Source organism: Enhydra lutris, unplaced genomic scaffold, assembly GCF_002288905.1.
Source record: "Enhydra lutris kenyoni isolate GAN:26980312 unplaced genomic scaffold, ASM228890v2 scaffoldscaffold37, whole genome shotgun sequence".
In the NCBI taxonomy this organism is placed as follows: Eukaryota; Metazoa; Chordata; class Mammalia; order Carnivora; family Mustelidae; genus Enhydra; species Enhydra lutris.
The window spans coordinates 27,537,662-27,564,196 of record NW_019154121.1 but is presented as its reverse complement, the minus strand read 5'-3'; the positions used below and the strand labels follow the sequence as shown (position 1 = coordinate 27,564,196).

Sequence of the window (26,535 nt, the reverse complement as noted above, 5' to 3'; positions counted from 1 at the left end):
TTTAATCATAATTATAATTTGAGCACATATTTGCATTAAAAAGTGCACTGCTATAACCAACTGGCTTTTTCTGGCTTTATTGTGCCCATTGGCATTGGTTGGATTCTTACTGTAATGACAATATTCTGTTATCATTGATGTAATTTTTCAGCTAATGTCCTTCTTGGAATTGTATTTATTCATTTCTTTGTCTTATAGTGAGTCAAAAAGGTATATTTTGAATTTTACTACCATAAGATACTTTTTTTTTTTTTTTTTTTTTTTTTTTTTTTTTTTTTTTTTTTTGGTTTTGTTTTGTTTTTGGGTTTTGGCATCAGTGACGTAAAGTGCCCTTAAAGAATAAAGAAAGAATATTGGTACAAAATGAAGAGATACAACTATTTGGGGAGATATTTATGACAGTCATAAAAATAGAAAAGATTTTACCTGGTTAATAATAATTCCATAACTTTGCTTATTTATAGAAATATAAATTACAAAATTCATAAAAAGTTACAATGTTTTTAACTTATGGATTTCCTTTATAAAACACAGACTTCATGTTGGTCCCTTCTAAAAGTTTATGTTCCCTTCCTCAAAGTTTAGGATATTTTTTCACTATTAAGAAATAGGAAAAACCTTATAAACAGGAAAATTAGCATGGGAAATGATACCTAATCCATGCATTGGTAAAACAAAATATTTCAAAAAATGTCTTAAAAAAAAACCCAAATATTTATATTCTGTAAAGTCGAATCAATACAATACACCTATAACTTCATAGATAGGTTGGCATGTGGGTTAGAGAATTTCATAATTCAGTAGTGAAAAGCATTCCATTAGACAAAAGTCTTCTGTTTTTCAAAGATTGGATTTACAGTATTTCTAAGTATGAAGTTAACACGTGTACTAAGAATATGCATTTTTTGGTTTCCTCAAATAAATACTTTTCTAAAGTCTCCTATTTGGTAGTTACATTATGGTCTAATATTTAGTATTGTTTTCATGACACCCATTACAAGGTCATGGTGAAACTGCATATCCTTACAGAATGGATTTGTATAACTTCTACACTGTTAGATCTTTTAGGAAATTAACACAGATGAATTTTTCATTTTTTCCTTAGATGATTCACAGCGTAAGCAGTATGAAGAATGGCTTCAGGAGACCCAACAGCTTCTTCAGATGCAGCAGAAATATCTTGAAGAACAAATTGGTGCACACAGAAAATCTAAGAAAGCCCTTTCAGCAAAACAACGTACTGCCAAGAAAGCGGGGCGTGAATTTCCAGAAGAGGATGCAGAACAGCTCAAGCATGTTACTGAACAGCAAAGCATGGTTCAGAAACAGCTAGAACAGGTAATTTGAAGCATTCTGGGTGTTCTTTTTCATATGGGATGTTTTTATTATTTCTTCTCAATATTTCGGCCTTAAAATACATCGGTATATTTTATGTAAAAGATGCATTCCTGAAAAATGAACCCCCCCCTTTTTTTTAGATTTTATTTATTTATTTGAGAGAGAGAGTACATGAGCACAAGTGGGGTGGTGGTAGGGAAAGGTAGAGGAAAAGGGAGAAGCAGGCTCCCCACTGAGCAGGGAGCTCAGTGCTGGGCTTAATTTCAGGACCCAAGATAGCAACCTGACCCAAAGGCAGACACTTAACCCTCTGAACCGCCCAGGTGCCCCAAATGAAACCATTTTGCTTTTATCTTCCATTGTAAACCAAATGCTTCCCACATTGCTCATACTGAAATAACAGTTATACTTAAAAAGAAGAAAAATTTAAATTTTTATTTAAAGTACAATAAGAGTGGTGTTCAAAATGGGTTAAGAACCCATTCATAGGAATTACCCAAGTGAATTAAAATTTGGGTTCACCTAAAAACTTGTGTACAGGTATTTACAGCAGCTCAACTCATACAGTCTCTAAATACCGGGAATAGCAGGTATCCTTCAGTGCTGAGCAGTTGAATACATTGTGATGTGTTCCTGCACTGAAGTAGTCCATGGCAGTGAAAAAGAAAAGCTGGACGGACCTCAGGAGCCTCATGCTGAGTGAAGGAACCTAACCTCGGAGGGTTAGGTACACATTCCACTTACAGAACATTCTTGATGTGGCAGAATGACAAGGATGGACAATGTTCAGTGATTGCTGGGGCTTAGGGTTGGAAGGAGGGTCTGACTCTAAAGGGGTGACATGACATTTTTGGGGGTGAAAGAACTCTTCTGAATCTTGACTGGGTGATGTCTACGCTAATCTCTATGTGCGATAAAGCTCATAGAATTGTACACCCAAGAAAATCTGTATTTCTTTTGTCAATTTTAATTTTTTAAAGAAAAATGAGAAGTAATCCAAATATTTTTTTTAATTTAATTTATTCATTTGACAGAGATCACAAGAGCAGCAGGCAGAGAGATAAGGGGGGGAAGCAGGCTCCCTGCTGAGCAGAGAGCCCAATGCGGGGCTCGATCCCAGGACCCTGAGATCATGACCTGAGCTGAAGGTAGAGGCTTAACCCACTGAGCTACTCAGGCGCCCTGATCCAAGTGTTAATAGTAGAAAAGGAGGAATCTAGGGTAGACTGACGTAATAAACTTGGGAGTGCTGCCAGTGTACTGAACACTCGGGTAAACACGTTCCCATACGTTGTCTTACTAACCTTCTCTCCAACTTTCTGAAGAAGCTGGTATTGTCACCATTTTACACAAGAGTCTCTTGAGTGATCACAGTGGTGGGTGACATGTAGGCTTCTAGCTGATTACCGGGGTAGGGTTTTTTTTGGCTCAGATGTCTCATCTCCAAGCGATAGCTACCACAATTACGTACCAACAGTAAGGTGACTGTAATATAAACCCTGTTGTTTAAAACTAGGACAGTTCTGGAATGAGACAGTTCTTCTTTCTAAATTTATTCTGTGGGTCCATGTTTGTTGCAAGTAAAGTTCTTTTAATGATAGGTATTTCTTATAAAGTAATTTTAGCACTTTTATTGCCTCTGGTGTCTTTCTGTAAATTCCTCATCGTGAGAGCCTGGCTTTTGCGTATCCATGGATCAAATCCTATTTAGAAGCTAATACTGTCCTCGGAAAATGGAACACATTGTCTGTGTATAGTTGCCACCAATCCAGTGCAATCTCATAACATGTTTAAAAGTATTTTAAAATGTCATGGGAAAGGTGTGGATGACCCCCTTTCTGTATTCCTGATACTGTTCTGGGTACTTTTTGTGTACTCGCTGTTGCTTCCCCAGTCCCGTGGTAATTCCTCAGTTCCAGCCAGGCACCTGGTCAGGAAGGAAGAAAGAGTTGTACAGCTGCTGGAGACCCAGCAAAACTGTTATGTGAGGAGAACATGCTAGTCTGTTTGAGAAACTGAAGAAAATAAGCTTAAAAACATGAGAACTGCTGGGCTCGGTGTCCCTATGTAATAGGCATCCTGGGTAGCACCAGGCATCACGTCCCCCCTTTGGAGGACACGGGTTGCATCTTTATTGAGACTGCTCCGTAGCATCTGGAACATCGTGATGGCGTAAGGGATTTTGGAATATATTAATGGACACAAGTCAGTCATTATATTAGTAGCCAATTAGAACTTTTCAAAATATTACCTCAGAGTTTTTTTTTTTTAGAAGTTACAATTTGAGTATGTGATCCCTTAAATTGGAAGAGTTCCACCAATGCAGCCTTTCTGACGCGGGGCGGGATCACATAGTCAAATTGTAACTTCTAAAAAATACTCTGAGGCAATGTTGATCCAGTTTTTCTGTGATTTTGGCCACTGCCTAAACAAAATAAAATACTTCTGCCTCTGCAAGATGCGCTTTATACATAGCCCCGCCGTAGGCGCCAGCCAGCGATCGCATTTGACCCTGCGGCGTAGGTACACGAGTAAGCCTGACTTCCTGTGCTTCCAGATCCGCAAGCAGCAGAAGGAGCACGCCGAGCTGATCGAGGACTACCGCATCAAACAGCAGCAGCAGCAGCAGCAGTGCGCGATGGCCCCAGCTCCCGTGATGCCGGGCGTCCAGCCGCAGCCGCCGCTCGTCCCGGGCGCTGCCCCGCCTGCGCTGAGCCAGCCCGGCTTCCCCATGGTGCCACAGCCGCTGCCACACGCAGCGGTCATTTCGGGCCACGCTAGTCCTGCTAGAATGCCTGGCTTGCCGGGGTGGCCGCCTCCCAGTGCTGCCGCCCACCTGCCCCTTAATCCTGTGAGGATGCAGCCTCCCGTTGCCCAGTTACCAGTAAGAACTTGCACACCGGCCCCGGGGACGGCGCCCGGTGCGAATCCACAGAGTGGACCGCCACCGCGGGTGGAGTTTGATGACAATAACCCGTTCAGTGAAAGCTTCCAGGAACGGGAACGGAAGGAACGTTTACGAGAACAGCAGGAAAGACAACGAATCCAGCTCATGCAAGAGGTAGACAGGCAGAGAGCTCTCCAGCAGGGCGGGGGGATGCAGCCTCACGGCCCGCTGCGCTCCCAGATGCCGTTCTACAGTTCCGACCTGCCTTGCGACTTCCCCCCGCCTCCCAGGCCCCATCAGCAGTCCCCACAGCACCAACAGCAAATGGGCCCGGGCTCACAGCAGCAGAGTATGCAGCCGGGACCCATTAACTCCCCTCCCACTCAGACTTTCCTGCAAACTACTGAGCGAAGGCAGGTAGGACCGCCCGTCTTCGTTCCTGATTCACCCTCAGTCCCTGGTGGAAACCCGAATTTCCATTCTGTCAAGCAGGTGCACGGAGGGCTTCCCGGGGCCGGCTTCCCCCAGTCCCCCGTGAGGCCTCCGTTCCCACCTGCCCTCCCTGCGGCCCCTGCGGTGGCTAACAGCAGTCTCCCTTGTGGCCAGGACCCTGCCGCCACCCATGGACAGAGTTACCCGGGGTCGGCCCAGTCTCTTATCCAGTTGTATTCCGACATAATCCCCGAAGAAAAAGGGAAAAAGAAAAGAACAAGAAAGAAGAAGAAAGACGAGGATGTGGAATCCACCAGGGCGCCGTCCACCCCCCACTCCGACATAACGGCCCCACCGACCCCGAGTGTCTCAGAAACTACCTCCACGCCCACGGTGAGCACGCCCAGCGAGCCGCCGCCGCAGCCCGACCCAGACTCGGCCGAGCCCGGCCGCCCGTCGACTCCGGGCGCGGCAGCCGGCCAGCAGGGAGTGGAGTTGGAAAGCAAGCTGCCCCACGGTGACTTACCGCAGGGAACCCCAAATCCGCAGACGTGCGCCAACCCGGAGGCAGAGAAGCTCTCCGTGGAACCCCCTGCCCCCGCCGAGGAGGCCACACCAGGGTCGGCTCAGCCGCTGCAGCAGTGTCCGGGCCAGGACGGGCCTGAGCCGGGGGAGCAGACGGGGAGGAAGGCCGAGCAGAGAGCGGCGGCCGGGCCCGTCTCCTCGGGGCAGAGTCCTCCCCGGTCTGCTGGGGCCCCTGCTGCCCAGGGAGAGCCGGGCAACGAACTTCTGAAACATCTGCTGAAAAATAAGAAATCCTCGTCCCTGTTGAGTCAGAAACCTGAAGGCAGCTTTTGTTCTGAAGAAGACTGCACAAAGGATAACAAACCAGTTGAGAGGCAGAACCCAGTTGAAGGATTGGTAAGTGTGCTCCCTGAAGCCCACAACGCCCCGTTCGCTGTTTGTTTTCGTTCTAGCCGCGGCCGATCGGTGCCAACCACGATACTAATTTCAACAAGGCTTTGCAACTTTTTAATCTAAAAGATAAACTTTAATTTTGTTGTTTTCACTTCTGAGGAGCCCATGTTTTGACTCCCACCCATAAACCATATTAAGTAATAATTTGCTTGCTTTTTATTCAGAAATCAAAGACGTGTATTAGTAATGCATTTCATATGTAACCTGTGCCTATCAGCTGACGGTCACTGCATTGAGATGATCTAACTAACTGAAGCAAAAAGTGAACGTCTGTGTATCTTTATTGCAAATAAGTATGCAATTTCCATTAACATCTTCGGAATGCAGAGGATAGCTCTGCACCCATTCATACCCATGGGGACTCTCAGGGCTCTTGGGGTAACCCGTTTTGGGACTCGATTGTGTTACAATGTATTAATACTTAATTTTATACAAATGGAATTTTACACTATTTTAAGTTACTATTTTATCTTTATAGTTTCCCATGTATCACTGTTCTGCCCTTTTTAGCGTACAAAACACTGAGTTTGCCTTTTTTTTTTTTTTTTAAATGGATGAAGAGGTACTTCGTAAATATACCTATACAGGATTCCATGCCCTGCATTTCCTTGAACTGCCTTAAGCTCTCAGCCAGGCTGGGTTTCCTGGGTTGCAGGAGCTGGTCTGCTCCTGTGCTCTCGCTTCCTTGCCGTCCAGAAGCTGCAGTGCTGTTGCTGCTTTGTTCATAAAGCTTTCCCTGTAGCGCTTCTCACTGGGATTTGACAATTTTCATTTCTTTTTTTTTTTTTTAATAAAGATTTTATTTATTTATTTGACAGAAAGAGAGATCCCAAGCAGGCAGAGAGGCAGGCAGAGAGAGAGGAAGGGAGCCTGCTTCCTCTCTGCTGAGCAGAGAGCCCGATGCGGGGCTCGATCCCAGGACCCTGGGATCATGACCTGAGCTGAAGGCAGAGGCTTTAAACCACTGAGCCACCCAGGCGCCCCTACAATTTTCATTTCTTAATTGAATGGGCTGAAGTGATACATTTTGTTCAGATTTTCATTTTTAAGGTTGTTAATGAAGCCATCCTTATAGTAAGTGTTCTTATTCTGTTTTCTCTTACTTGTGTGTTTGACCATTTTGTAGAGTTTGGCTGCTGCCAAACCACTTTCTCCACTGCGTCCCGCCCCCTAGGAACACCTCCCTGCTTGCAGTCCCCTTGAAGGCCTTTCTGAGTTCACCTTTCCACATGGGGCCATTGCAGCTGTTTCTGCGGTCGCTATCCTTTCTTTTTCACATCTCGCCAACGTTTTCTTTTCTTTTACAACTCAGTTCTAGAATCATCTTCCCTAGACCTTTCTCAGCTCAGCCATTCGCAGATGTGCCAGTGCACATGTGCTCACATAGCAGTCTTTGGAATACCACTGCCACAGCTTCTTGAAGGGCAGAGGCTACGTCTTGAGGACCTTTGTTTTCTCAGTACTTAGTACAGTATTAGCACATAAGTACCGAGTGTGGGATTGAAGTCTTAGTACTGATGATTATCTTATATAGAGAGGATGTTACGATAGAAAAAGGAGTGAGATCACTTGTAGATGTATACATGTTTGGACTGTGTCACATATTCCCATATCCGTTTAGGAGGGTGGCACGGAGTCGGGTGCCTTATTACTAAGGGTGATGGTGCCTTACTATATCCCAGGTAGGTGTCCTATGCTGAGCAATTGCTGAGCTGTCGTTTAGTCATATGGCAGGAGCACTTATTACCCCCAGTTTACAAATGATGAAATCCCATTTACTTTCTAGTCACACGACAGGCAAAATTACTGTGGCAGTAGTTGGATAGACCCAAGTTTTCGTCCATGCTGAGTCTGCTTATTCACATGTGCGTTGGGGTTAGGAGAAGAGCACCTTCCTGATTGCTGTGCAGTGAGTGAGTGGTAGGGCCTTTCTGGGAGGTTTATGAGGTTCCTCCTCAGCCTGTATTAAGTTCATGTGTCATCACTTACCAGGAGGATGGTCTGGGCATCTTAGGCCCTTTCTGTACCTTGATTTCCTCATCTGTACACAGCGGGAGTAGTAGTATTCCCTGTTATGTAGGGTTGCTGCAAGGATTAACAGTTAAAACACATTCTGCTGGTAATGTCTGGAAAAGGTACATACCTTTGACCTACTGATTGCAAATTGAGGAATCTGGCATAGGAATATAAAATTCTAAAATATGCAAAGATGCAACCTCATGCATAGCTAATGTTCTATTAACGGAGAAAAAAATGAGAGAATTTCAGAGAAAGTAAGTTTAGTACAGTAGTTACTGATTAAATTATTGTTTCTTTAAGCTATATCTGAATGAGGTGTTCTTTTTTTTCCTGTTTTTTTTGTTGCAGCCACTAAAATTTATGCTATATAAGGATGTTTAATGTCATGGGAAACAATGTCAGGCCACTAAAATAAAAGAATACAAAGTGTGTCCATTGTGTTTTAACACAATGTATGTAGGCATAGGTAACAGACTGAACACAGATACATTAAAATGTTAACTTTTTATCTCAGGCAGACATTTGGATGATTTTTTAACCTTTGTGCTCTCCTGTCATTAGAAGTATTCTTTGAAATGTGGTGATGCCTGCTTTTTCCGGTAGTTGTGAGGATTAGAGATAATGTCTGCAGTGCACTTAAAATGCTTGACCCAAACGTACTTAATAAACAACTACATTATTAATCTCTTATAACCCAATAAGAAATTCTTAGGTCCTTGCTACTCAAAGGACAGCCCTTGGGGATCAGTAGCATTGAGCTTACCTGGGGACTTCTTAAGAAATGCAGAATGTTATTCTGCAGCACAGACTTACCAATCAGAATGTGTTCTTTAATAAGAGCCACGGTGATTCTTATGCATATGAATATGGAGAGGGGCATAATTTGAATATATCAGCATCACCTAAAGGGCCTATTGAAACACAGGGCGCTGGGCCTCACTCCTAGAGTTTCTCATTCAGGAGGTCTGGAGTGGGACCAGGGAAGATGCATCTCTGACCCGCCCACCCAGGTGGTACTGCTTTTGCTGCTCTGGGACTGCTTTTTGAGAACCATTATCTTGTCCTGGGATGGGTAGTCTGAGCCTGCTTGGACGTTTTACCCTTTCTTTTTGAGCTTAGAATGGCTTTTACATTTTCAAATGGCTGGAAAAAAAAAAATCTAAGGAGTAATATTTCACAACATGTGAACATTATATGAAATTCAAGTTCAGTGTCCATGAATTTAAAGGTTCATTGGACCACGGCCACACTCGTTCTCTGCTGAGTGCTCTGCCCGGGCAGAAAGTTGAGTGGTTACGACAGTTACTGTATGGACTGCAGAGCCTGAAATGTTACTGGTAGGCTGTTTACAGAAAAAAATGTTGCCATGCGTTGTCCAAGCCATTTAGAATAAAACCAGAAACTGTAATCTTCAAGCCTTCAAAGATTCAGTGCAGAATACATCAAAATACATGTAGCAACTCTAGTTACCTATCTAGCAAAGTATAACCGTAACATTTAAAAACAATGGCCCCTAAAAATATTTCCATATTTTTAGGTATTGACAGCAGTACCTTCTAGAACCTCTTCAAGGACTGGTTTATTCTCACTTCTTCTTAGCCATTAAGTAAAGAGAAAGGTTTAAATAAGGGGGGGGGCACTCATTTGCTAGCATATGTGTAGCCTCATGGACTTTAAGTATAGAGCCGTTATTACCCAGTCACATTTGTGACCGTGAGCTAATTTGAATGACCAGAGTTGTTTGTTTTAACTGATCCAAGGCTAGCTGTTCCTCTCAGCGAAGGTGCGTAGGCTATGGACACACCTTGTATTTCACCCATTCCTAATGGAAACCCAAAAGAACTCCCCAGGACCTCGGTGCAGGGGCTGTCATGGGCATCTGGCGAAGAGCACACCTTCCTTGCAGTCTCCAGAGAGCAGGACCAGGGAGCTCCGGTCTACACTGGCACCCGGTGGTCCTGCCTGAGGAGTAATGCTTGCTCTGAGAGGGAGAGTAGCCACATTAAGAATTCTGGTCTTTCTGCAAGCTTTGCAGCTTACCAACTTCTGTACTTGAGAACAGTGTTTGAAAAGGGGATGATCATTCAGAAAACAGACTGCAAGAGGCCACTGCCTTTCCTCGACTCGTAGTACCTGTTAGGAAGGTGTGTCATAGGATGGGACTGGATGGGCATGAACTGCAGGGGCCGGCATGCACATATTCCACTTACCTCTTGACCTTTCCAATTACATTAGCGAACTTTGGGGGCTCCAGTGCAAGGTGGTTTTGGATGTGGCAACAGCCAATTGGCAAAAACAGATGGAGGAAGTGAAACCAAGAAACCTCGAAGCAAACGGACTCAGAGGACAGGGGAGAAGGCTGCACCTCGCTCCAAGAAAAGGAAGAAGGATGAAGAGGAGAAACAAGCAATGTACGCCACCACCGACACCTTTACCCACCTGAAGCAGGTGAGTCGCTCGGAGCAGCTCCTTTAAAAAGTCAAGTGAGGCGTCAAATGTGTTTTCAACCCTGTTAAACTGAAATTTTCTCTTTATCACCATATTTCCTAAGTAAAGTAATTATAAAGATAAATGATGTCTCAACAAAGAGTCTAGTAGATTTCCTGATTGCGAGCAAAACCGCACCATATCCTATTGGCACCCGAAAATGGCAGTAAGACAGATGGATTGGTAGGTGACGGTCAGGATTTACTTGTGGTCAGAAGGAGCAGCCTCAGCACCAAGAGAAACTGTCTGTTACTTGTGACTCTGGATGCAAGGAAATGCAGCTGCCAGTCTCCCCGCAGTAAACTCTGTTCTTACACCTTTGTGGTTGTCACAGAAGGTGGGAGACAGCCACTAAGAGTGCCACTGGGGGTACCTGGCCTCCCTTCACACCCCGATTCTTGCTGAGCAAAGATAAGGAACATGTTTTTCTTGTTAGATGCCTGGTAGCATCCCTTTAAGACAGACAAGAGTAAAGCTCATTTTAAAATATATCCTAGAGATTCTGCGGTCTCTCTCACTTACTTACTCTAGCATTTTGATACTCGAAATTTTTAAGTCTTGTTTTTGTCAAGCCTTATTGGACTAAGTTGCCTTGGGTCTTAGAAAAGTTGCGAAACGCTCTGTTTTGTTGACCGTGTACATTACTCTTCAATGTGTTTTTTAATAGCAGCTCTCTCTGCTCCCTCTAATGGAACCAATCATTGGAGTGAACTTTGCGCACTTTCTTCCTTATGGCAGTGGCCAATTTAATAGTGGGAGCCGACTTCTAGGAACTTTTGGCAGTGCTACCCTTGAAGGGGTTTCGGATTACTATTCTCAGTTGATCTACAAGGTATGTTTCTTCGCCGAGGTCTTACCTTGCTTCCTCTTTGGATACCATATCAGAATTGGGAGAGCTTGTCTTGTTTTTCCATCTAATCTTCGAAGTTTCATTTAAACTTTATTAGTTCAGCTAAAAGGTGAAAATTTCACTGGATGAAGAGTTTCTAACATAAATATTTGTAATTTTTTATAGGTAAGAATACAAATAGTGAAGAACATCCCTTATGTATTTCCATGGTAGAGAAAATACCTGTTTTCCTATAACCTTTATTAACTCTTTAAAAGGAATCCAAATACATAGTAAATAGAAAAAAAGATGTAGTTAGCAATTTTCCCTGAAAAATAAAATGAAAAAAATTGAAAAGTGTATTTTGTCTAATGATTTAAGTAATAATTACAACTAGACAGTAATTCTTAAACTAAAATACCAAACTAACTCAAATTTATCTTTTGGGGTTACTATTTTAGCAACGTTTTATAATAGCCTTAGTTAGACATTCTTACTTCACATCTGACTTACGTAAAATGATCTTTTTGCAAAAATATTGGAGAGTATCATCAGTTTTCTGGAGGGCTTCTCTTCTTACTTTAGTATTAAAGTCATTCTCTTGTGATGCTCCATTTATTATCCCTGTCGGCTTTTCTCTTCAGTTAGAACCTGTCCTCACTCTTGTAAATGCCTTCTCTTCTGATGCAAGCTGTTCTCCAACACACCTTCATTACCTTCATGAAATCCCAGATCTTTGCAAGATTTGTAATTTCACCTTACACTCGATTCTCACGGTATTATTGGTAGATTCCAACAATCCCTGAGAGACGGACCAATCAGTGAACAATGACAAATCGATGACATGCTAAGCAGAGAGAAGTGTTTGGAGGGACTCCCGCTTGTTAACGAGTCAGCCATTCCTGTGTTATTGCTAAGACTTTCGCATCTTACAGAGAGAGGCTTTGGACAGTCCAGATTCTAATATTGAGGCTATGAGTTGTAATGATAGGATTAGGACCACAAATTCTCAAGGTTTTTTTGTTTTTTGTTTTTTGTTTCTTTTAATGGACCTGGGGCGTATCTTAATGAGAATTGAATAATGGAGTTCTTGAGAACGTTCTACAATTTACTGGTGGAATTTTAAAGCTGTCTTTCACTGGCTATAACAATGAAATTTGAAAAGAGATGTATAGAACAGAATAATGTAACTTTGGTTCTTAATTTCAAGTACTCAAGCTGGGCAGAGTAAGCAAATGGCTAATTGGTCCATATAAGCCCGAGTATTTCTCCCACCAAAAAACCTCCTGGCCTTGTCCATTTATTTTTCTTCTTGGTGTTCATTTAGGAATGAAGATGCATCTTGATGACATTTCTGTAGCCTTGCTTCCATGTGCTAAAAATTCACAGAACTAAGTTTTAGCAAGGTCATGGCATATTTGCTCTGTAGCATATAATTTAAAATTTTTTGGTCTCCTGCAGCAGAATAATTTAAGTAATCCTCCAACACCCCCTGCCTCTCTTCCTCCTACACCACCTCCTATGGCTTGTCAGAAGATGGCAAATGGTTTTGCGACAACTGAAGAACTTGCTGGAAGAGCTGGCGTATTAATGAGCCATGAAGGTATGACCATACAGCTCTTGAGTTGTACACCTTTGAGGAGTGTGCCTTTCCCAGCTGTGTATGGTGAAAAGGCAGTCAAGTCGTAACATTCTCCCCCATGTATCCGTTTTGACTAAATCTGGTTTTGGTTGTGTTTTCGCTTTTCCAGTTACCAAAAGTCTAGGACCTAAACCATTTCAGCTGCCGTTCAGAGCCCAGGATGACTTGTTGGCCAGGGCTATCGCTCAAGGCCCCAAGACAGTGGATGTTCCAGCTTCCCTGCCAACACCTCCTCATAATAATCAGGAAGAATTAAGGTAGAAGTTCTTTTTCTTGCATTTTTTTAGTTATTTCATTTTTAAAAAAAATATGTATATAGCGTGTCTGTACGGATTGCAGGGATAGCTTGTAAAAACATTTAAGGGGTGAAAATTTGAATGGTTTTCTTTAGGACTTCGTTTATAAACCATTCTGACTATTCAAAGTAATTAGTTTGTACATTTTTCAGTTCTTAGATGGTCTAGGAAGTTCGACACGTAAATGGACATTAAGGCAGTGGGAGTCTGTATGCAAAATATCTCAGAGATCATTGTCACTTACTGATGTTTGCAGATGTCTGAAATCAAAGGGCAGCAGTCACAGATCCTGGAGAATGCCTTTGGGGAGGAGGATTTAAGGACTGGCCCGTCCAGTTTTGTACTACTTTTTGTTAGCTCTTTAGACCCAAGACTCTGACTGGGGAGAAACCGCTTCCCTTAGTAGGTAACCACACCCCACCTCGTTAGGTCTAGGAAAGGTTCTCCTGTACTTGGTCAGGTGATTCTCCTTTGGCTAATCGGGTAACTACCCTCTGCTCGGTGAGACATCATGTAGATTAAGTCCCTGACTCCACCAAGGAGACAGCTGTGGGCCAAAAAGACGTTCCTTGTCCAGATTTAGAATCCAGTCTCCCTGCTCTCTTCTGCATCGTGCTACTGGAACTTGCTAGATCCGTGAACGGGGGCAGTTATGTGCATGTGTTGTGCCCTAGGGTAGGGCACTGTTTCACAGGGACCCATTCTGGAAGCTGAAGCCACTCTTGGGTCTCCTCATAATGCTACTGCTCAGATTCTCTCCACATAACAGTGTCTCTTTTTGGGGGCGCTGGGAGACCCCAGGTTTGGGGGTACCCTACAGCAGTGGCTTGACACCATACTTGCTCCCTGACCTCCGTCACCCTAGTTAACCTCTAGATTCTTGGGCTAGACTATTCTCTTCTTCTTCTTTCCACTGTACTTGATCAATTAGGAAAAATAAAGGCCTATGAAGCTCTAATGACAAAGTTTTCCCCACATAGCCTCTACGAGCAGCAGCCCAGCGGGCTCTGCGGGTGTGCCCGTGGGGGTGTGCGAGATGGCTCTTTCCTTTTCTGGCTGCAGACTGTTCTGTAGTCTCAGGGATCTGGAACTAGCCACAGGTGTGAGTATCATCCTTCTGCTGTGTGGTAATCTGAACGTCTTCTTTCTTGGCAAGTCTTTACACTTTGATGTTGAAATTCATTAAATTGCTTCATAGTTGGATGTCTTTCTCGGGTCTTTTTCCGAGAGATTTCTTGTTTGGCCCCGAACCTGTTCTTTGGCTTCTTACATCATTGCCGTTGTCCAGGGGAACCTCAGAGTCCCTCTAGTAGACAGGGCTGGGTCATGCAGGAAGCCCCATGGGTGGACTTGCCCAAGCCGACATGTAATCTGTGTTCTTCTCTCAGGATACAGGATCATGGTGGTGATCGGGACACTCCTGACAGTTTTGTTCCCTCGTCCTCCCCTGAGAGTGTGGTTGGGATGGAAGTGAGCAGATACCCAGATTTGTCCTTGGTCAAAGAGGAGCCTCCAGAGCCCGTGCCATCGCCCATTATTCCGATTCTCCCTAGCAGTGCTGGGAAAGGTACAGAACGTTCTCCGTGAAAGTACTTGTCACTACAGTCTGCCGGTTTACTGACGTTCATGTTTTGATTTTGAAAAGCCATTAACACTCCATAATCTTTCCTTTCTCCGTACTTTCCTTCTTCCCTTCCTTCTTTCCCTCTCTCCTTCCTTCTTTTTTCCCCCCACTTAAGGTTTGGAATCGAGAAGGAATGACATCAAAGCTGAGCCAGGCACTTTATTTTTCACACCACCTTTTGGTTCATCCCCAAATGGTCCCAGATCGGGTCTTATATCTGTGGCAATAACCCTGCATCCTACGGCTGCTGAGGTAAAGATGAAATTGCTTTTTAACATTATAAACTGTCCACGTTCTTACGGGGCGTCAGGCGGCTTAGAGCGTGACGTGCACAGCAGGGTCTTGGCGGGCAGAAGCCCCCAGAGCGAGGACGAGCGGTCAGGTGTCCGGGCTGCTTCTGAGACCCTGAATGAGCGTCACATGGCTCTCCGCGGAGGCCGGGGCAAAATGAAGCTCGTGTTCTCGTGTTCTTATTAAAGCATGTGTCCTTCAGAGAGAAACCTCTTGAGAACTACACATAGAAAATGGAGCCGTGAGAAAGAACTTGGTCGACACTCAGTTTTACAGGAGTAGTGCGAATGTCCAGGTAGCAGCTGCCCCTATCAAATGCTAATAAATTCCTGAGAATTTTTTTCTGTTTTGGTTCGGTGAGGATGTTGGCCCCCACACTACGGTCTAGTGATAGGACATTTTGGCCGTCGGTACAGCTTAGCCCGGTGGGGGGTGGGGGGGAACAGCGCTCTGTCCTGCACTGGACAAAGTCCACTCGAGGCAGTTTCTGCCCAGCGGTGAGACCTAGGTTTCCCTCCCTCCTGCAGCGGCGACCGTACCTCGAATACTTGAACGCTCACGCAAATGTGTCACGTTAATTGGGATCCCTGTGTGAGGATTTCTGCTCAGGAAAGCTTGATGGGGATACTGATCCATTAAAATGATTTTTTTTTTCCCCTGAGACTCTTAAGTGTAAGTGAAAGTGGCTGGATTTGCTCGCACCGTGCATGTCCGGCAGACGGCATTTACCCATGCCTGTGGCTCACTGTGGCCTCCGGCGCTAACACTGTGTTTACACTTATGTTCTAGAACATTAGCAGTGTGGTGGCTGCATTTTCCGACCTTCTTCACGTCCGAATTCCTAACAGCTATGAGGTTAGTAATGCTCCAGATGTTCCATCCATGGGTTTGGTTGGTAGCCACAGAGTAAACCCAGGCTTGGAGTGTCGACAGCATTTATTTCTTCGTGGGCCTCCGCCAGGACCTGCAAACCCTCCCAGATTAGCCAGCACGTACCGGCTGAAGCAGCCCGATGGGCCTTTCCCTCCAGCAAGCAACGGTGAGCCAGTCTGCCTTTTGTTAACCTCAGACTCACTCTCCACTCACAAGTTAAGCTTATTCTCTTTAAAAATCTCACTTCAAGGGGTGCCTGGGTGGCCCAGTGGGTTAAGCCTCTGCCTTCGGCTCAGGGTCCTGGGATCGAGCCCCGCATCGGGCTCTCTGCTCGGCGGGGAGCCTGCATCCCCCTCTCTCTGTGCCTGCCTCTCTGCCTGCTTGTGATCTCTGTCTGTCAAATAAATAAAATCTTTAAAAAAAATTTTTTTTAATCTCACTTCAAAAATTAAAATAAAATCCCACTTCAGTTTTGAACAAGTAGTGGCGTGCTGGTGTGTAGTCCTGGGTAGTTGGGCCTCCTGTGGGTGCTCTGTCTTCTGTGGTGTGGTTTGACCTTAGTGGCTGGGAGTCACCCGGGCACTGACGGAGCTCCGGCTCCCTCTGCGGGCTCTTGACCCTCTGCAGCTTTTGTTCCTGTGTCTCCCCGAGGGCCTGTCTTCCAGGTGCACGTGAGGCCGGCATCTGTGACTGTGCCCCTCTTCCTTCTGTGCCTTGCACCCCCACTTGCGTCTTGCTGGGCCCGTGCCCTGTCCGCACGAGCCCTGCTCTCCCCACGGAAGAGCTGCTCCGTAGGCCTCGGGGCAGGGCTGCCGCCTCGCCCCAGCCTCCGCCCGCCGCCTCGCCCCATTCCCTCCGACTCTTGTTTCAGTCCTGGCCCTGCTCTGGGGACCTGGCAGTGCCTCACTCCTCATCCACGAGCTCTGACCCAGAGCTGCCCGTGTGGGCTTCCAAGCTCGGCCTCCAGGCTGCTCCCGCCTCACTCACTTTCCCTGTCCTGCCTTCCGCCTCCACGCCCCACGCAGGTGATACGCCCTGAGTGTGCCTGACCACGCTTGTCTCCTGGCCCTGGGACTCTCCTTAGCCCTCGACAACTTTCCAGATCACATTTAGGACTCTTGTACATGTATCTCTTCCGTCTCTCATAAAACATTTTTTATTGTCTTAACCCTCAAGCAGAGGTAGTGTCCCCCGCCCCACTCGCTTTGCACGTAGGGTGAACGTTGATCTCGTGGTGGATTGGTGTCCTCTCGTACTCCTCGCGTGTGAGCACTGTTTCAGCTGCGTGAGGACAGGTGTGTCCCTCTGTGCTCCAGGGCCACGCGCGTAGTAGCTGCCCTATAACCACTGTTTGAAAGATAAGGTTTTTATTAAAAAAGAATGAAATCAGGTATTTCAAATGAGCCGTGTGCTGAGTTGATTTAGTGCAGTGCTACACCTGCATCGTGTTGCTGGTTAATGTGGATCCCTAATGGCAGCCTTCTGCACTTAGGTCTTTCTGGATATAAGGACTCTGGTCCCGGGAGAGCAGACAGTGCGGCACTCAGGCCACAGTGGTGCTGTCACTGCAAGGTGGTTGTCCTCGGGAGCGGCGTGCGCAAGTCGTTCAGAGACCTGGCCTTTGTGAGCAAGGTACTAGGGTGTCCCCCTGCTGAGGTGTGCCGCCCGGTTACGGTGGCTCCGCTGCTGTGTCAGGTGTCCCGCCCGGTTACAGTGGCTTCGCGGGACTCCGGTTCTGCCCAGGAGCCCCAGTGTATATTTATCGTGTTTAGCTTAAAACCAAACAGTGACAGCAGACAGGTAAATTGGACATTATAAGACGCCTATATGTCTGAATAGAGTAAAATACGGATAATAAAGTTTATTTTTGTACATTTATTTTCTCTTTGACTAAATTATATACTAAATATTGTCAGGGAGTTACTTTTTTACTTTTAAGATAGAGAACTACTTTCACTTTTAACAGAGCATAAAAACCAACAATGGATAGAACGTGTTCTTAGGAAATTTTGGCTCGAGATTCCCACACGTTTCTCTTTGCTTCGCAGGATTCCCGAGAAAGCTCCAATAGAGTGGAGAAGGACATCGTCTTTTGTAGTAATAACTGCTTCATTCTTTATGCATCAACCACACAAGCAAAAAACTCAGAAAGCAAGGTAAGTTGAGGACCGTCTCCGTCAGGGAACAGCGTATAATGAGTGGTTTCCGTGGTTTGGGGTTACGCTGACGGACGGAAGAGCTTCCTAGGCTCTGGGTAGCATCTCGGCATATGCTGCGCTCCTGAGGAAGGGCAGCCCGTGCTGCTTTTTCAGATAAATTCAGCTTATTTGACGGGGGGGGAGGGGGTAGACTTGAATTACGTCTTAAAAGTTCAGAATTTATGAATAAAACACTAATATCTTTAATTTTACTGAAATAATTACAAATATCTTGACTTAATTACAATAGTAAGACTTAAAGCTTTTATTACTCTTATCGTGATGGGAAAACCTGTTCACAGACACATTGTGAGTCTACTCCTGTATTTTGGGAGAAAGCATGTTGCTCATGTCACGGTGAAAATGGTCTGCGGTACCTGATTCTGTGTGAATTAAGTGTATCGACATGTGGTTGATGGATAAACCGTTTTGTTTTGTTTTGTTTTTTAAGATTTTTATTTATTTGACAAATCACAAGTAGACAGAGAGGCAGGCAGAGGGAGACGGGGAGAGAGGAGGAAGCAGGCTCCCCTTTGAGCAGAGAGCCCGATGCAGGGCTCGATCCCAGGACCCTGAGATCATGACCTGAGCCCGAAGGCAGAGGCTTTAACCCACTGAGCCGCCCAGACACCCCTGGATAAACATTTTGAACTATTTGTGTTAAAGGAAGCCTGCCTGGGTGGGAATGCCCCCAGTCCTTCCTCCCTGCAGATGAGGCTGCTCTTACTTTTATAATAGGCGGTTGTCTCCAGTGTAATGAAATCAAGCTCTATGCCAAATAGATTTAGACTTCAAATTAAAATATGTTGGGGTGCCTGGGTGGCTCAGTCAGTTGAACTTCTGCCTTCAACTCAGGTCTTGATCTCAGCATCCTGGGATCGAGAGGAGTGTCCAAGAAGGTTTAGGAACAGAACATTCTCCAGAGATACAGACTGGTCCAGAAGGCCTAGGGCGGGGCTCCCTGCTCCATGGCGAGTCTCCTTCTCCCTCTGCCACCTCCCCCACCTCCACCCCGCTCATGCGCTCTCAAAATAAATAAATACAGTCTTCTAAAAAATTACTATGTCAACTTCTGTAAGAGGAAGAATTGCTTTTTTACCAGATATTTTTAAAATTTGGTGTGCAGTTCTTGCCTGCTCCTGGATTTATGTGAGGTGTGTCTTCTCAGATGCTCGGTTGGAGGGGTCGTGTGAGAACGGGGGAACCTTGAGGGCACCCAGAAAGTCTGGGCGCTTGTCTCTCCGCTCACTGCTTCCAGCAGCCGGATCAGAGCTGGGCATCCGCAGGGAGGGGTTCCAGATGGTGCATGTTGATGGGGGACCATTGCCCCTTCTTTCCTCATACGTATGCTGATGAGTTCCGCCTGAGATGGACAGACGTGGGTTTCTGAGTGCGGATAAGCTCAGAGAAGATCATGTTCTGAAGTTCTTATTTGGTCCAATGGAAAGCACCGTTCCGTTGTACGAATTAAACCAGATAGCTCCTCTCTTCAGCATTGATTTTTCTGGCTTGATTATGGTCAGAGAGGAGTGTCCGAGGTTTAGGAGCAGAACATTCTCCAGAGATACAGCCTGGTCCAGAAGGCCTGGGGCAGGACTCCCAACATGGCCCGGCTCTCATGAGCCTGCGGGTGTCCGTGGGCACCTGCAGTGTCTGCCGTCCACCTCTGCTGCGTGTGACCCTTCCCCTGTCCCCCACCCCTACCCCGGGGCACAGGCCCTGTGACCCCCTGCTGCTTGGCTTCCTGCTCTGGGGCCAACTGCTCTTCTTACTCCTGTTCCTTTCACTGTGCAGGAATCTGCCCCGCCATTGCCACAGTCGCCCGTGAAGGAGACGCCTTCCAGAGCATTCCATCAGTACAGCAACAACATCTCCACTCTGGACGTGCACTGCCTCCCACAGCTCCAGGAGGAGACTTCTCCCCCGGCGTCACCCCCCATCACTTTCCCTCCGGCGTTTGAAGCAGCCAAAGTAGAGGCAAAGCCAGACGAGCTCAAGGTAACGGTCAAATTAAAGCCGCGGCTCAGGACCGTGCACGGCGGGTTTGAAGACTGTCGGCCCATCAGTAAAAAGTGGCGAGGGATGAAGTGGAAGAAGTGGAGCGTTCACATCGTCATCCCCAAGGGGGGCTTCAAACCGCCTTGTGAGGACGAGATTGATGAGTTTCTGAAGAAACTGGGCACTTCCCTCAAACCGGACCCTGTGCCCAAAGACTATCGGAAGTGTTGCTTCTGTCACGAGGAAGGGGACGGTCTGACCGATGGGCCGGCAAGACTGCTCAACCTTGACCTAGACCTGTGGGTCCACTTGAATTGTGCGCTGTGGTCCACAGAGGTCTATGAGACCCAGGCGGGGGCCCTGATAAACGTGGAGCTGGCGCTGAGGAGGGGCCTGCAGATGAAGTGCGTCTTCTGCCACAAGATGGGCGCCACCAGCGGCTGTCACCGCTTCCGCTGCGCCAACATTTACCACTTCACCTGCGCCATTAAAGCACAATGCATGTTTTTTAAGGATAAAACGATGCTTTGTCCCATGCACAAACCAAAGGGAATTCACGAGCAGGAGTTAAGTTACTTCGCCGTCTTCAGGCGGGTCTACGTTCAGCGCGACGAGGTGCGACAGATCGCCAGCATCGTGCAGCGCGGGGAGCGCGACCACACGTTCCGCGTGGGAAGCCTCATCTTCCATACGATCGGCCAGCTGCTTCCGCAGCAGATGCAGGCCTTCCATTCGCCCAAAGCGCTCTTCCCCGTGGGCTACGAGGCCAGCCGCCTGTACTGGAGCACCCGCTACGCCAACCGGCGCTGTCGCTACCTGTGCTCCATCGAGGAGAAGGACGGGCGCCCCGTGTTCGTCATCAGGATTGTGGAGCAAGGCCACGAGGATCTGGTCTTAAGTGATTCGTCTCCTAAAGGTAAGACCACACGTGCGCTGCGGAGCCGGCCACTGACGTGTATGTCTGCGCTTCCTCCTTCTCTGTCGTTTGTTACAGGTTGTACGAAAACACGTGGATTTGTTGTTCCCAAATGTGGCTCTTAGCCGCTTTGTGTTACTGTACCTGCCGGCTGTGCTGGGCCGTCTCGTCAGCACTTGCCGGACTGCCGCTCCCGCAGTCAGAACGCGCGTGTGAGTGCTCGGTGATAAAGCAGGGACTGTGGATGAGGGGTGCCTGTCATTTGTGTTGGGGACGCTCCTAATTCAGAGGGCAGGAGACCGTGTCTACAGCATGCGGTGCGCTGCCTTTTATGAGGATTACCAGGGACTGAACAAATTAGGAGCTAGAAGTTGGACTCTTCATTCTGACCATAGGCTGTCATTTTATTGATGTGTACCGGGGAATTGTTTTTTTAAACTCTGGCTATTTAAAAAAAAAAAAAAAGTATGAAAATGCCCTGAAGATAATTCCAATGGAAATATGAATTTCCTATTTTAATGTAAATCTGAGAGGAAAGAAACCTACTTCTGGATACTGCTAATTGGGCTGATCAGTTAAAAATATAAAGTTATATGCCTGGTGTGAAAGTGAATTAAGTTCTTATGTGAATTTGTTACATTAAACTTTCTTTTCCACTTTCACTGTTTTATTTCCTTAATGTAACACATTCTTTTCCCTAAAGTTCCGTAAAGTTCTTCAAAATTAACTGTCGTTTGATAAGCAGGTAGTAGGGTGGTCGGTTCACCACCCCCAGGCTTCACTGGGAAACTGTCTTCGAGTGGTTGGCCCGTCTCTGCTGTTTTGTGCCGCGTCCTGCTTTCCTCTCTGTCAGCAGAGAGCAGGCGTGTTCTAAATTGTTTTGTTTCTGTTTGGGCCCTATGTAGGTGTTTGGGATAAAATTTTGGAGCCCGTGGCATGCGTGAGAAAACAGTCGGAAATGCTGCAGCTTTTCCCGGCGTATCTGAAGGGAGAAGACCTGTTTGGGCTCACGGTGTCTGCAGTGGCGCGGATCGCGGAGTCCGTGAGTGCCTCGGGCCGGGTGTGGCAGCGGGACTGCCTTTGCGGTTGCAGGTGGCAGTGCGACCGTTTTGACACGGGCCGCGCTAGGATACTCTGAGGTAGCGCTCCTCTCTCTTCCTGTCTCGAGGCATCTGTGACTCGTCGGGACACCTCAGTGCATGGTAGCATTCTCTCCCTGAGGTGGCTCTCACGCTCCAGGTTCTCTGCGCGGGGCAGACGTGGCAGAGGGAAGGGCAGGGTTGGGCAGTGACCACAGGAGCACATGATCTTCTCTGACCTCTCTTTGCAGTCTTTTAAGATTAAGATGATTAACACGTTTGCCAGTGAGTCTACACACAATGCTTTCGAGAAGTTGTGTGATTATAAGGCATTATCGTGAGCAAGAAAAAAATCATTGATGGTTGGTGGGGTTTGTTTTGCTTTTGTTTTTTTGGAGAAACAGAGGACACCCCAAAAGCCACTGAGTTCTAGGTCTGCTTCCTTCCTTTGGTAGAGCCCTGCCTAAGTGATGTGTATCTTTTATGTCTATAGAGAAATATTTCACAAGAAGTATATTCTAGAAGAGGCCTTTAACATAAAATTATCTTGCAAGTAAACCTTAGCTCATCATCTACACTCTCCGGGAACTGCGTGTGATAACCGACCTCATTGCAGCCAAATTGGAAGAAGCAAGAAATCAAGACAGGAAACCATATCAAAAATTTTTAACTATATTTAACTTTTAAATTCCAAATAAAGATACACAAGCTGAAAGAACGAAGTTGTAAGTCCGTACACACTGGGTCGGGATAATCATCTTATAGTGGCGCTGGCACGTGTGTCGGCTGGCCTGTGGCAGTTCTGTGGGTTAGTCTTTTTCTTCAAGGAGCAATTGCCAGGGTTGACGAAGTTCTGCTTTGAAACTGAAATCCGTGTGTTAGTGTTGAAGTAGATCTGAGTGCAGGCGGGTTACGGTGACATACGTTAAAAGACCATTTCGTCCACAGGGAGTATGTTGACAAGTTACTTCCGCAGAAGTTTAGGTCGGGCCCTCCCTGGGCCGGCTCAGGACGGTCCGCAGTCTTGATCACATAAGTTCACCCTGTGTCTGTTTGGCTCCTTTTCAGCTCCCAGGGGTGGAGGCGTGCGAGAACTACGCCTTCCGGTACGGCCGCAATCCTCTCATGGAGCTCCCCCTCGCCGTGAACCCCACAGGCTGCGCCCGATCCGAACCTAAAATGAGTGCCCATGTCAAGAGGTTTGTGTTAAGGTATTTTGTTTTAACTTCACATAGTACAGCCCAGGGTTTCCAGGCGTATTAGTGGTTTCTGTGCTTGATCTGTCCGCTGCTTACAAACCTGCCGTCTCTGGCTGCGTCCGTGCCGACCGCGTCCGAGAACTCGCCGTGCGGCTCTGCTAGGCGGCTTTCCATGTATGTTCCTGTCAGTGAGAGTTTGAATCCTCTCGGCTTTGGGCGTTATTCGGAGATATCTTCAGTTTTCCTTTCATTTTTTCCTGTTGACGTGCCACTGCGCGCAGGCCTCACACCCTGAACAGCACCAGCACTTCCAAGTCCTTCCAGAGCACTGTCACGGGGGAGCTGAACGCGCCCTACAGCAAGCAGTTCGTGCACTCCAAGTCCTCGCAGTACCGCAAGATGAAGACCGAGTGGAAGTCCAACGTCTACCTGGCCCGCTCCCGCATCCAGGTGAGGAGCCGCTGCGCTCGGGAGGGCTGCTGGCGTCTGGTCTTCGAAGGACTTGATGCGGCGGAGGCTTAGCATCACGTCTGTGAAACCCCGTCCCGTCTTGTCCGTTGGTAGCTCCAGCGACTGAATACGACTGTGGGTGCTTCTCCTCCCCCAGTGGGGAGACTAGACTCCACATCTCCGTGTCTCGACGAGGGCTTGTGGGCAGCCGGGGCCACGGTGTTCTGCGCTCACTGGGTTTGGGGAGCGCTCACGAGAGCTGTTTCAGATTCTTGTGAGAAGTACAAGTGGAACTACTTTCAAAAGGTGCAGGAGTGTGTGGGGTTCTCGTCCGGAAGCCGTCTTCTCTCGAGAGCACTGTGTTTTCTGGTGCCTGGAGTGTGTGGAGGACCTTACGGGTTATCTGTGGTCTCAGCATTTAAGTTACCATCCACAGTCCGTACGCGCTGAGCCACGGACTTGAGTCTGCTCTGCATCTCCTCTTGGATGTCCTAGGATGGGGGCACAGACCTTACTTTGCCAAATGTCTCGGTCCCTGAGCCCAGTTATCCTGAGTGTTTCCCCATCCTCGAGTTGTGTACCTTGGCCCCCGTTTGCCCAGATCCAGGGCACCCTTAAGTTCTGTTGCCGCCCCGCCCCCCCCCAGAAGAGCTCTCTCAAGTCCACGCTCTGTCTCTGCCCCCCATTTCCACCTGCTGTCGCTCCCGTGAGCACCGTTGTCGGGCCTGCCGCCGCCTCCCCAGCCCCACTCACCCCCACTGGGATCCCTTTACAATAAAAATCTCATCTACGTTCCATTGTCCGTACTCATTCAGATTCTTGTTCCTTTCTTGGGAACTTTTTCTCCTCTTGGGAAGACTGTAGGATCTTCCTGTTAGTCTTAATAGTTGGACATTTTACAAAAAAATGTGCTGAAGTTTGGGTTATTTTCTTTTTTGTTGCTTTCCTTACTTGATGACCCTTTTCAGCCTGGAGCACTGGGGCTCAGTCTGAGAAATGTTTCTGTGTTGATTCTTCTGCAAGTTCCTTTTTGAACCTGTAGACAAATTTGGACTTGTGAGGTCTGGGCTGTCACATGGTGGACCCAGGCTAGCAGTGGCATCACTGGGGCCTGCTAAGACGTGCCTTTCGGTCCGGCCCCTGCGGTGGGGCCCCAGAGGACCCGTGCGAACACAGACGGGAGCCTGTGACTCCACCTGTCCTCCTCTCCCCCGTCTGGTGTCGGTTCCCTTGTCCTTGTTCTTTGGCTTCTGCTGTATCTGCGGAGCTTTCTTTTGTGTTAAAAAAAAAAAGTCACCTAAGAGCTCTTTCTGCTCTTGATCTTCTCATCTGGTACCATGTTTTTTACGTTACAAATATGGCGACTTTCTTTTCCTTCTGCTGTTGGGTCGAGAATGCAGCCTCTCCAGCTCCGGGGGGTCCGGTGGCCACTCTGGGGGGTGTGTCTTTCTCATCTGCCGCATCGGTTCCTTTTCCATTTTAAACGTTCCCAAGCAGCTCGTTCACTTGTTACCGCTCCTGTTTCTGCGTCGCTTTTACTCCCTTACTGTCATTTCACTGATCTCGGGACCCGTGGTCAGTGTCGCGTCACTGTCCTGGCCGCACAGCCTCGTCTGCGCACAGATGTCCCCGCGGAGCCGCTTGCATCGGCCGAGCCGCAGGCTTCTGCGCTCACTGACCCTCAGAGAACCCTCCAGAGCCGCTTGGTGCCTCCGCTTCGTTCTCTCGTTCTCCTCGGCGTCTGCGTGACGTTCCTGGGCGTTGAGGAACCGTAATGAAGAGGAGCGTGCCAGCCGCTAATCTCTCAGAGGGATGTGTGTACTTTGCGTGTTAGCAGACCTTGTTGCTTTGCCAGAAAGGCTGTCAGAGCTCATCTCCTCCTGCATTTGGGAGACTGTCTCTCTCCTTTCCCATATGTTGTGCAGCTGCCCTTTACATTTCCGCCTGCCTGGTCCTGCTTCCTTCCTGTGGTTTCTGACCGCTGACGAATGAGCCGCATTTGAGGCTTGCCGCTTGGATTGGCTCTTCTGTGAATTATGTATCCTCCTCTGTCTGTTTTCCAGTTCGTGACACCTTGGCTGGGAGATGTACTCCCCACCACACACCCTGTGCCTATGAGGAAGTCTGATATCTTTTTTCTCATAAAAGTGAATTTTTGCATAGTCAAATGTACATAATTTTCTGTAGTTTCTAGTCTTGGTTAAGACAGTGGATTTTACTATATTTGTAGTGTCTTGGATTTCTAGATTTCAGAAATTTTAAGTGTTTTAAGACTATTCTGTTCCATTGAGTAACGAGTTGAAGCCCCATTTAGTGGCCCTTCCGCATCGCGCTGAGTGATAACACTGCCCTGCCGCTGTGTAAGTAGCGCACATGAGAGTTCCACACACGCGTGGATCGCCTTGCATTCTCCATTCTTTTCCACTGATCTTGTCTGTTCTTTTTTTTTTTTTTTTTTTTAAGATTTTTATTTATTTATTTGACAGAGATCATGAGTAGACAGAGAGGCAGGCAGAGAGAGAGGGGGAAGAAATCTTCCTGACAAGCAGAAGGCCCAATGCGGGGCTCAATCCCAGGACCTTGAGATGATGACCTGAGCCGAAGGCTGAGGCTTAACCCACTGAGCCACCCAGATGCCCCATGATCTTGTCTGTTCTTATATCAAACTATATTGATCTCTATACGTACTGCTTTTTTGTGTATTTTGGTTCGTTCATCTCAGTTATGTCTGGAATTGAACAGATACATTGCGTAAGATTTCGTTTCCCAGAAGATAATTCAGTTCACACACCAGAGTCCCTGAGACGGGCGCATGGTACCGTGTGCCCCACGGCGGGGACTTCCCAGTGAGCACACTCTCTTCCCTACTTGGTTACTACGGTCTTCCGGCCAGCGGGAGTTGAGGAGGCAGAAACTCAGTGGGACGAGAAAGTATCAAATGTTCAAGGAAGTAGTCCATACTTTTCCAGAATTTGTAATGCTAAAAACTTAAAAAGGTA

The 26,535-nt window shown here is 47.0% G+C and overlaps 1 protein-coding gene across 10 annotated transcripts in view; it reads left to right on the top strand.

The window, feature by feature from the left end:
* LOC111154508 (lysine methyltransferase 2C) overlaps nucleotides 1–26,535 on the top strand; it is a 267,678-nt gene that overhangs the window by 235,246 nt on the left and 5,897 nt on the right. For 4 of the 10 annotated variants that reach the window (XM_022514139.1, XM_022514140.1, XM_022514145.1 and 1 more), the window contains exons 42-56: nucleotides 1,106–1,338; nucleotides 3,896–5,578; nucleotides 9,890–10,102; nucleotides 10,809–10,973; nucleotides 12,432–12,573; nucleotides 12,722–12,869; nucleotides 14,297–14,475; nucleotides 14,648–14,784; nucleotides 15,613–15,862; nucleotides 17,189–17,328; nucleotides 17,745–17,852; nucleotides 19,689–20,808; nucleotides 21,714–21,850; nucleotides 22,956–23,098; nucleotides 23,368–23,536. In XM_022514139.1, the coding sequence (XP_022369847.1) occupies nucleotides 1,106–1,338; nucleotides 3,896–5,578; nucleotides 9,890–10,102; nucleotides 10,809–10,973; nucleotides 12,432–12,573; nucleotides 12,722–12,869; nucleotides 14,297–14,475; nucleotides 14,648–14,784; nucleotides 15,613–15,862; nucleotides 17,189–17,328; nucleotides 17,745–17,852; nucleotides 19,689–20,808; nucleotides 21,714–21,850; nucleotides 22,956–23,098; nucleotides 23,368–23,536 (4,967 nt within the window). Of the gene's footprint in view, nucleotides 1–1,105; nucleotides 1,339–3,895; nucleotides 5,579–9,889; nucleotides 10,103–10,808; nucleotides 10,974–12,431; nucleotides 12,574–12,721; nucleotides 12,870–14,296; nucleotides 14,476–14,647; nucleotides 14,785–15,612; nucleotides 15,863–17,188; nucleotides 17,329–17,744; nucleotides 17,853–19,688; nucleotides 20,809–21,713; nucleotides 21,851–22,955; nucleotides 23,099–23,367; nucleotides 23,537–26,535 lie in introns of those variants that run through there. The other 6 variants (XM_022514141.1, XM_022514146.1, XM_022514142.1 and 3 more) reach the window with 6 other exon arrangements.